The sequence below is a fragment of the Fundulus heteroclitus genome, chromosome 7 (genome assembly GCF_011125445.2).
Source record: "Fundulus heteroclitus isolate FHET01 chromosome 7, MU-UCD_Fhet_4.1, whole genome shotgun sequence".
Lineage (NCBI taxonomy): Eukaryota > Metazoa > Chordata > Actinopteri > Cyprinodontiformes > Fundulidae > Fundulus > Fundulus heteroclitus.
Window position 1 is genome coordinate 15647521 of NC_046367.1, and position 11471 is coordinate 15658991.

Genomic DNA, 11471 nt, shown 5'->3' on the forward strand with positions numbered 1-11471 from the left:
CCTCATTAAGCAATCTTATAATGAGATGATAACTGCAAAGCAAATAAACATCTGTTGATTAATTTCAGATCCTTTTAAACACAATTTGGATTTGTGGTCCCATTTAATGAAATAGTTGATGGAATGGCGTTCTAATAAAAAAAAAATGGTAAAAATGTCCTCCAGCTTCGTCCTGTTCTTAAGAACCCAACATAGAGCGTTTGAAGGAGGCCCAGGGCCCTATTCATGAAAGAACCGCCACTTGTTGCGGTCACATCCTCCACGGCTCTCATGATACAAAGATTTGCTCTGATGACTCTCATGTCTTAGTGGCCTCCATGTACCAGGAAAGAAAAAAAAACACAATCGATCAACTGTTGGTATGATTGATCTGCTTTAGACCGCCTCTGTCTGTTCTGCATGGGGCTAATTCATTTTAACGACGCTTTGTTGTGCTCCCCCATATTCCTGTGACGTTTCCCCCCCCCCCCTCATCTGCCGATGTGTCTGAAATCCCGAAGCTGTCCTTTGAACGTGAACGCAGCGCAGCTTGTGATGAGAGAGGAGGAGGAGGATGGGGAGGAGGAGGAGGAAGGAGGAGCAGGGTTAAAAGGATCTCTGATGCCAGTTCTGCTGCAGTGTTGGATCCATCCGGGCGCCCAGCACCTGTTCTCCTCTCTTCTGCTGGAGAAGCGACGCAAGCTGGAGCCGGCGGTGCACCGCCCCCCGTCGCCGCCTCCGCCGCCGCCGCCGCCGGAGCAGCCGCAGCCGCAGCAGTTCCAGTGGAGCGGAGCGGAGCGGCAACCTCCGCCTTGGACCGACGAACTGGCGGAGATGTCCCGGCACATCTACACCCGACACGGGATAGGAGAAGGGCTGCAGAAGCCAGTGTTCCAGGTAGGAGCAGAAAACCCCCATTGGTGGTGGTGGTGGGGGGAAATGCGCTCATCTTTGCAGATATTTAATCAGAGCAGGACATCCTGTCTTTAAAAGTCCCTTGAAGTTTGGATTATTAATTAAAAAGCTGCACAGCGATAATATTCTAGCTTCTAAACCTGGACCTGACACTGAACCTATTTAAAAAAAAAAAAAAAAAAAGCACCCCCCACAGAATCTAAACTCATTTAACACTAGCATTACCAGGGTTTTCGACCTCCCCCCTGAAGTCCCGAAAGAGGGTCAAAAGACCCTGAGTCCAAACTGACGACTCTGGTGGCTCAAATTAGCATCCCTTGTTCAATTGTCAATAGGGCCATTGCCTGAGGAATCAGCAAGGGGGGAGGAGAGCCGAACTCACAAAAGCATTCCACACTTCTGTACTGTCAGGCCAGAAGGTACGTGTGAGTAGTCCATGTTAGGGGTGGGTGCGATCTATGATGGAGGCAGCTCTACAGTAGAAAACTAACCAAATTAGCAACACGGGTTGGCGTTCAAAGTTACTGCAGGACTATCATTGGATGGTGTTAAATAATAATAAAAAAAGACACATTTTACTGTAGGCATCCCGTGTTTACCTTACAAGTTTTCCTTGAAAATTAAGGAGCTGTTTGCTGATTTCATACATCAGAACACCCAAGAAAACAACTTTTATTTCATTAGATTATAATTGCACTGCATTTAACAAGGTCCCCTTTTTTTACTCTGACCAGTTTCCCTGTATCTAGTGAATATAGCATCCCCCAAAGAATAAAAGCAACCAACACTATCACTTTACAACTATTACCCTGCAGTGTGGATAAAACTAAATACTATAATAATAAACAATTGTTTGTTATTAGCAAAGTGCAGCATTTTTGGGATACAAAATCTCTAAAACCATCGTGTATGGTTTATTATGTATGTATGTTATATTATAAATCAACTAGCTGCTTCGGAGTCAGGGTAGAAAAATAAGCCTACTCTGTGCTACCATCACAAACAAGGTAGTTCTGAAAATTATTTTAGAGAAGGAGATGTTTGTCTGAGTGATACCCTGTCAGTTTAGGCTGATGACCATGTCCTGGTCATGTCTAAGTATGCCCCTCTCTTTCCGATTTCAATCGAACAATAACAAGCTTATTGTTTCAATCAAACAGTAAGTTTTGTGTTGACTAGAATTTAGTAATAAAGCAATTTTTTTTAATCTAGGATTGTCAGGCCCTGAATACAAATGCAGTCCACACTTTTTCAGATTTGCCTTTGAAAACCACTTTTTAAACCACAGATCCTTTTCTATTCACATTACAATTATGCACTAATTTGTACCAGTCAATGTCATAAAATACCAATGAAATACACTGATGTTTGTCATCATAATTTAACAAAATGCAAAACAGTTCAAGTAGTACGAATACCAAATTGTCCAAATTGCCATTGCCTCTTATACCTTTGTATATTTCTCATGCTGGAATTTCAGTCCTCTTGACTTAGACACAAATACTTCTGGTCATTGCTCACAGCTGTACCTGGCAGTTAGTAGGGAGTTAAGCTTCCCCCTTCCTTTGGTGCACCAGTAATGGCCTTATTTACAGAACAAAAGCGCCGGTTCACAACTGCTTATAGGATGCTAATTAAAATCCTTCAGGTCAGTCGACCCGTCTCTGGGCTCCAAAGGTAGAAATGTTAAATGACCCTTCTCTGGTAATTCTAGTGTTAAACTGTTCTGGCTGTAACTACAGGTAATTTCTTCATCACTTCTAACATCTCCCTAAGGAGAGGAGGGGGGGGGGGGGGGGGGGGGGGGGGGGGTTATCTGATGTATTAAGAAAGAAATGAAATTGGGTGCTCAATTATTAAACATTTCCGGATGGAACTCATTATAAGATGTATTAGGCTTGTTCAGATTGCTTTTTACATCTCAGCACAGCTGGCCTTTCTTTTTTTCCTTTCCTTTCTTTTTTTTTAGTGGCTCTGCCCCAGATCCGTATCGGTTCTGGAAAAGCTGTACGGGTGCATTTCACAATAAATAAAAAAAGTAAAAGAAATGACAACAACGCCAATCTTCTAAGCATTGGACTGTTTTGTCAATTGGACATCTATGATCCATTTGTGTTGGCTGGACAGGGCTTCACACCCAATAGTGTCTGCCCAGCGATTGTGAATTATGTTAGGATTGCTCCTTTGCTCTGCTGCTTTTCTGAGCTGTTTTTTTTTTCTTCTGTTTTTTTTTTTTTTTTTTTTTACTGGAGCTTTCCTAAAATCCTCTCTTGAGATCCCTGCGCAGCTTGCTGTGCAGATTGAGTGTTAGAAAATCTGAAAGCGTCCAGATGCTCTTTCCAGTCACCAGGGGAAGGGATGCCATAGACGGGCAGAGCTGGAAGCCCCCCCCCCCCCCCCCCCCCCCTCAGTTTCCTCAGGTGAGGCGTTACCTCATCACTCTTGAACAATCTGGGCATGAAAGAAAACAGGTCAGCTACACTATTGTGCCTTGCAAAAAGGATTCACACCCTTTCATCTCCTCCACGTTTTGTGACGTTGGGACCACAACCTGGTTTGTATCTTTTTGGGATTTTATGTAAAGGGCCAGCACAAAGCATAGCATGATCAAAAGGAACAGCCAAGAGGCCTGTGGGTAACTCTGGAGGAGCTGCAGAGATCCACAGCTACAGTGATACTGTTCTCTGAACAGTATCACTGGTCCTACAATCCATGAATCTGACTTTTTTTTTTTTTTTTTACTCTGGCAAAAACAAGACAGCCATTGATGAATGAAAAAAAGCCATAAAAAATGTAAAGGTCCTGATGAATCCGTGGCAAGACTTGAAACGTTCACAGAGGCTGTCTGTTCAATCTGAGCTTAAGCTGTAACAGCGTGTGGCGAATGGGCGCAGCGTTTAGTTCTAGATGTTAGTCCCTGATAGGGACGCAGCTGGAAAGACGTGGAGCTGTAATTGCCGTGAAAGATGTTCCTGCAAAATATTTAACGAGGGGCCCTCAGTGGAGTGGACCCTTTGTTCTGGTCTAAGACACCAAATCCCAATAAAATACTTGGAGGTTTGTGACAAAAGGTTAAATATCCAATAGGTGCAAGTCTCTGTATATCAGCCGATGCTATGCGCATAAAAAAATAAATAAATGTAGGCTGAAATTTTAGTGTGACTGATTGAGGGAGCCGTGAAGGACTGCCTCCATGTATCAGGACACCACAGAGGACGGACTAGATGGAGGCCAGAGGCTGTCCAGCCCCTGGGGGCGAGGTGTTGGTGTTAATGGGGTTGCTGACAAGAAGGTGCCCTTGGGTTTGTGCATGAGGAGAGAAAAAAAAAAAAGAAGATAATCAAAAGAAGTTTGGATTCAGCACATTTACCGATCACTGAGTGTTGCAATTTTCAGATCTCAGATTTCAGAGCTGTCCATTATGTCAGGCAGCAGACTATATAGACTATATAAGGAAAAATAAATAAACAAAGTGAAACTTTTTCTTCTGTCAGCCTTGTGGTTGCCACAAGCATCGTTACAAACAAAGCTACCAAAATCTGACTCTGTCGCATTTATTGTGTGTGCCTATTAAAACTTGTCTGCGTTCTCTTCTTCTGTGGTTTTGGCATGGCCAGGGTAACAGAGGGACGTACTCCAGACGCAGTCGCCTGAAGAGGTCAGACGGCAGCACCACATCCACCAGCTTCATTCTCAGACAGGTAGGCTGCTGGATTTCATTAGGAGGGTGCTGTCTTTGGTCGAGGGGGGGGGGGTCATTTCAGCGATTATTTTATGGTCTTCTGTAATTTATTACCCCCTTCTAAGTGTCTGTCACTCACTGCTTGTCCCTCCCCGCTAAATGTATCACAGCTGCTTAATAAATCTTCTGGGATTGTGTTCTGGTTCTTGGACGCGGCGCCCTGATCTGGGCCCACCTCTTCTTTCTGTACGCGCCCCTGAGAGGCTGCATCACGGGCCGCTAATTACAAAGTGATGGACACTTGTCTCTTCTGAAGCAGGAGCTGTTCATCTTTCATTGCTTTTGACCGTAGAGGTACCATTCAAGCTGCGTTCTAAAGCACTCCTCTTATGTCTTGTTTTTTTTGTTTTTTTCACCTTGTCGTGTCAGTCATGTCAGCATTCATTTACACAAAGGTTTGCAAATTTGGTTCATTTTCATCTTTCAATAAAAAAAAAAAAAAATTAATTGTCAGCTTGAGTCGGGCCTGGCACCACAAAGCTTCTGTGGTGGAGCGAGTTGAACGAGAGCTGGACTGACTGAACTTCAGGGATGATCGCAGTTAAAAAGACATTTCTTCCCTGACTGATTGATATTGTGGAGGGAGGGGAGAGTTGGACTTGGTTTAAGTTTAAAAAAAAAAAAAAAAACGCTTATTGTACAGCTAAGTACAAACATATAAATAAACACGTTATGCCAATGGTGTCCAAATGCTGGAGGTTTTTCCTTCCCGTTAAAGGGGAGTGTTCCTCTCCACTGACGCTTCATGCATGCTCAGTATGAGGGATTGCTGCAAAGCCATCAACAATGCAGACGACTGTCCACTGTGGCTCTACGCTTCTTCATGAGTGAAGGCTGCTTGTAAAGACTTGATGCAATCTACTGGGTTTCCTTAGATAGGAAATAATATGATTGAATTTGACTTTGGAAAGTGCCTTGAGATGACATGTTTCATGAATTGGTGAAATATAAATAAAATAAAATTGAATTGACACATGGGCCGAAATCATCAAGTCAAAAGTAGAAAATGGGCCATAAGATTGTCTTTCATGCCATAAAGTCGGAAAAAATTGTATGGTGTTTTTTTTTTTTTTTTTTTTTTAACCGTCTCAACAATAGATTAAGCATGCAATATTCTCACGTATTTATTTATACAGCGCTTTATAACAGCCAACAGACAGGCAAAGTGCTTTAAAAGAATAAAAAAGACAGATAAAACAAATAGACCAGATAAAGACTAAACATCAGTGAAGTATTTGAAGCCTTCCTGGATAAAAGTGTCTGATTTAAAAAGGCCCAGCGTTTGTGATTGAGCAGACATCCAGAAGGAGCTGGGTCCAGAGTCTGGGGAGCGCCACTGAGAGGGCCCAGTCACCCCAGTGTTTATATTTAGTTCTCTGAACAATAAAGAACGGGGACAATGACCTCAGGGGATGTTTAGCAAAAGTATGTATGAGTCATTGCAGATTCAAAACTTAAAAAAAAAAGTGCTTAATGTTTTCTCTTTTAAAAGCATGGATTTCAGTTTGGAAATGCTTTAAGGCTTTATTCCTTAAAAAAAAAAAAAAAAAAAAAAAGAATTTAGTCTGTTCTCAGCAATAAGAAGAGGTTTTGGGTAAAACTCACCAAGTGGATGGGGTCCCATTTATGAAAGAAAATACAAAAAGCAAGGTTTATGAGTAAGATGATTTTAATTTATTTGCAGTAATTTTACCCTAGTTTACCTAGTCCATCTTCATCAACCACCTACGGTGGCGTGCCGAAATTATTCTTGTTTCATGGTTGGGGGCCGCACAAAATCACTCAAGGTACCACAAATGGCCCCTGGACTCTGGACTCCGCTGTTTTAGTGGCTCTACCTGATTTTGATTTTGTTTTGGGTTCATTTGCGTCAGCAACGGCAGACAGATCAGTGGACCTTTCTGTTAAAGGATCTCAGTGTCTGACTCAGACTTCTGTAGCAAATGTCTGGGCTTGGTTTCCATAATCCTTTTGACGTGCTGCTATCCATTTTACTTAGTCTATTATATAAGAGCTAGAATATAGATCTTACATTCCAGTTTTCTTTTCCCATGAATAAGTTTTGGAAAGAGTCTGGAAATGTACCCCATTTTAATCTGAGCTGTAAAATAAGAAGTCAGTGAGTCTGAGTCAGTTCTGATTATTCTGAACTGCTCCCCTCCTGAAACTGATGCAACGAAACGGTTGCAGATTATTAGTAATAGTAATATCATCTTTATTGTCATGGAAACATACATTGAAACATACATTACAACCGAAATTTGTTCTCTGCTTTTAACCCATTAGCAGGTAATGTTCAACCACCGGAGAAGTAAGGTCATGTGGGAAGCAGCAATCTAAAAACTGTTTTTCAGTGATTTAAAAACAAGTTCCCTGCCATTTTCTGGGACAGGAACCTTGTTAGAGTGAAGAGGTCTGAACTGGAGTGAAATGCATTTCAAATCCCTTTTTAGACGTTCTTCCTGCACAAGTTTGGAAAGATGTGCCAACAGCAGAGCAGGGCAGGGCACGAGTTTCATCTCCTCCTTAGGTTTCCATCCATCGTTTCATGGCGTGGAACGGCTCCCTCCTCTGACGGCAGGTCAGGGAATCGCTTTAACGTGGGCTGGTCCGTTTCTGGGACGTCAGCCTCGGCGGCCTTCTTCTAACCTGACTCTCGCCAGATGGATGTCGCTCCGCCTAGCTTCACTCACATCCATCTGGGACCTCTCCCATAGAGAGTGATTTCTTCAACCAATTTTATTGTCCAGCCAATCAGGACGCAGGACTGGAGTTTCATGGATGTGAAGTAGTGGAGACGCGACCATGATGTGAGACTGTTTTGATGGCAATGGCGGCTCATTGAGGAAGGAAGCGTTAACATTGATGCTGCTATTTCTTCCGTGTTGTCCAATCTACCTAATATTGTTTCATTAAAAGAACATCAGAGAACGGCTCTGAAGACTTTTGTTGGTGGAAACCATGTTTTCGCCCTTCTCCCGACCGGATTTGGCAAGTTTTGTTTTCAGGGGCGCATCCGTGGCGGAGCGGTTAGCGGTTAGCACGAAACATGTTAGGAGGCCTTTAGTCCTCAACGCGGTCGGCCCGGGATCGACCTCGACCCACGGCACTTTGCCGCCTGTCGTCCCTCTCTTCCTGTCAGCTCACTGTCAATAAAACGCGTGCCAATAGAGCCACAAACACATTTAAAAAAAAAAAAAAGTTTTGTTTTTTCTTGCGTCGCTCTCATCAGCGTCACGGGTTAGCTTCGGTGTGAGTGGTTGAAATAGCACGTCGATAAAGATGACAGACAAGTGGCTTATCCAATCATGTGCAAGAAGTTTTGATAAGGCCCAGCCTTCAATAAAGGCAATTCCTATGGAGAGGTCCCAGATGGATGTGAGTGGAGCTAGGCGGAGCGAAATACATCTGGCGAGAGTCAGGTTAGCCTTCTTCAGCTCAGGGAGTCAAAATGGTGTTAACCCGGAGAATCAGGCTGCTGGGCTGCTTTGTAAACGTCCACCAATCATGTATTATTCACAAAGGCTGGTGTGTTTGAATGCAGGGGCTGCCTTCTTTAGGCTCGCAACAATGAAACAAATTCAAACCGACCTTCTGAGTGAAACCCCTCCTATAATTAAGACAACATAAGGGACTTAGACAGTTTTGTTTGTCTAGCTTTATATTCCCCAGCCCTCCTCTATTATGCCCGATTCTGCCTTTTAACACGTTGTCATAAACTTTCTTTATATGAAACATAAGATAATATGGCAACGGATTGTGAGAAGTATTGATTAGAGCATGTGTTCTCGCTGCTGGGTAATTGGGTAGTGGGGTTCCTGCAGCGGGGCATCCACAGGAAGGTGGGACGTGTGAGCTGTAGCAGAAGAAGTCGGACAGAGAGAGAAACCACAAAGTGGACACCTGAATCAAAAGTCAGCGAGGAGGACGGAGAGCCCTCGCTGATTCCTGCAAAACACCCCCGCCGGGATCTGTGTCATCATCGGCGCGTTCGTCATCAGGTGAGAAGAGGAGCGAGTGGGCTCTCTTTGATTCCCTCGGGTATCCATAGTAACAGTCCACCTCCGACAACAGAGGTCAGTCCCAGAAGGTTGGCGCTAAGCAAACTACACCTCCTCCCTTTCACAACGAAACGCGGACATTCACACTGGATACTCTGCCGTGTGAGGAGGAGGGGGAAACTTCTAACCGCTGACTCACCTCTGATTTAGCTCAGTCCCCAACGTCCCCCCCCCCCCACCCCCCCCACACACACCCCCCTGTCCCCTGAAAGCACCAATGTCCCTGTTTTTACAGGGGGCTTCCTCAGGCTGCAGACCAGGTTTTGGCCGGCTAGGTGGTGCCGCACTTAGGGAATTAAGAGGACGCCAGTTTGCTTCATGGGTCACTTGGGTTAAGATGGAACCATTGTAATAATAAAAAAAAAGTTTTTAATTTAAGCGTATGTATTTCATGGACAAGTATAGTAATAATTATTTTGAACAATATCCCTGATATCACAATTATGACCTCTTAAAAAAACAGTAATTTTTTTTTTTTTTTTTTTTTTTTTTTTTACTCTCTCAGGTGGATTAGAGTTTTTAGAAGCATCGTGTTAATAATCCACGATTTTCTCTTCCCCTGGGGGAATATGATGTCACACTGGACTTTGAATTCCCCTGCATTGTTTACATTTAAATTGTTTACATAAATCGCTGCTGCATCTTTATCCTGAAATTTACTGCAATTTACTGTGGTTTTTCGAGCTGTATGCAAACGAAATTTCGTTCTGTACGCACTTTGTGCATACAAAATGACAATAAAGTTGTCTAAGTCTAAGTCTAAGTCTACAAAAAAAAAAAGCAAAAAAAAAAAAACACTTCTCCAAAACTCACATTGGACAGTAACGTAAACCCCTGCTATTTCTTTATATTCCAACTTTAACTGGATCCGAGTGCTTTGGTCAAGTTTTGCTTTGCTCCAGCCCACTCTTATTTACAGAATTGTTTTGAGAATGAATGCCGTGTTTAAGGTCATGCCAGAGACGCCTAATTTATATCAAGTCTGGACTTTGACTAGGCCACTCCATAGCCTTCACAACCAGAAGAGACATCCTCACCGTCCTGCTTCATAACCTAATTGAGCCGGACATTACCTTTAAGGGTTTTTTTTTGCTGCAGAGCGGACTTCATGGTTCCATCAATCACGCCAAGCAGACTGCTGAAGTGACAGCAGCCTCAGGCAATCATACCACCACCGCCATGTTTGCTGTGTTAGGAGGTACAGCTTCCAAAAAAAAATAATAATAAAAAATCCACTCCTGACCGAGCAGTACACAGAATATTTTCTCTCAAAAGTCTTGGGGATCATCAAGGTCTTTTTTGCAAAAAATGAGGTGTACCTTTGTATTTTATTTTTCATCAGCAGCTGTTTTTACCATTACGTTTTTCCATGGACGGCATTTTAGGCCCGTCTCTTCCTCAGTGTTTAATAATCATCACTGACCTTACGTGAGGTAAAAGAGGCCTTTGGTCTAAGATGCTGCGTTAGATGTTGCTTCATGCGTGCTCCATTTGTGGAGTAAACATGGATTCTCTCTGCGGTTCGCTGAAGTCCCACGGCCTTGGAAATGGCTTTGTAACACCATCAGCTAATTTGTTGCTTAAAGTTCTTCAGACTGGGACACAGTGAGATCTTTTAGCCCCACTTCATGGTATCACACCAATCAATTTTAGTGATTTCTTGATTCTAAAGCTCGGGCAGTAATCAGTAATGCGGTTAATCACACTTAATTTAACAACAGGGGACAATTACTTTTTTCTCAGGGCCTGGTTGGTTCGGGTGAACAAATGAAGCCATTTATGAGAACTGCGGCTTGATTTTGCTCCTCTTTGATTAAACTCCGCGTCAGATCTGAAAAGTTGTTTTGATTACCTGAAATAAAAGCAAAAGCAGAAGAAGTCTGGAAAGGTGTTACATCGGTTCTTTGGTTGGACCACCTACTGAATCGGCTGTAGTTTACACTTTTGGAGATCAGGTCTTTGTGACACCTTCTTTTGTTTCTCTTATTTTGTTTGACCAGAAAAAAACCCCCAAAAAACCTCAGGGATCGGCTGTGCATCGTGGCCTACACCAGTTCTGTTTCCTGGCACCGCAAATTGTTGCAAGTGAGAAGCACAACAGAAATCACATTGTCTTAGTTAAAACTCTACATTTATCATATTAATAGCAACGTCCTGTTTATGTATCTACAGCAGTTTTATTCAATACCAAGCATTTAGATTTTCTCTTTAATCCTCCTCTTTGTTTTTAAATGCTTCTTCGGTGGTGGGTCTCCCTTCACTGCAAAAACGACACTAAAATTAAGTAGAATTTTCTTAAACTGAGTGCATTTGTCCTTGATTTGAGCAGGCAAATAAGATGATTTGCCAGTGGAATAAGATTTTTTGCACTTAATATAGGAACAACTCATCTCCGTCATCTTATTTCAAGTGCAGTTTATCTAATTATCTTATTTTAGGGATCAAAATACTCGTTCCATTGGCAGATCATCTTATTTGCGTGCTCAACTCAAGGACAAATGCACTAAGTTCAAGAAAATGTGACTTATTTTTAGTTCCGTTTTTGCAGTGTTCCTGGTGAACGCAGACGCCCTTTAAAACAATCTTGGTCCAGTTTCTCCACGAACTAGAGACGTGGTTTGCGACATATTAAGCAGAGTAAAAGGGAATGACCGTTTGAAAGATCTGAAAATAAACAGCTTTATAAACAGAAATAAAAAAAAAAAAAAAGAATAAAATGTCTGAGCATTTGCCTCTGATTGGGCGATATACAGGACAACATGCAGTCTGGACTC

General features: G+C 42.7%; 1 protein-coding gene across 1 annotated transcript; it reads left to right on the forward strand.

Annotated features, from left to right (window-relative positions):
- Positions 1-480: 480 nt before the first annotated feature.
- cacnb4a (calcium channel, voltage-dependent, beta 4a subunit) lies at positions 481-5976 on the forward strand. Its single transcript, XM_036139745.1, has 3 exons — positions 481-876; positions 4512-4602; positions 5933-5976. Exons 1-3 carry the CDS (start codon positions 481-483, stop codon positions 5974-5976), a joined length of 531 nt encoding a protein of 176 aa, XP_035995638.1.
- The last annotated feature ends 5495 nt before the right edge of the window (positions 5977-11471 follow it).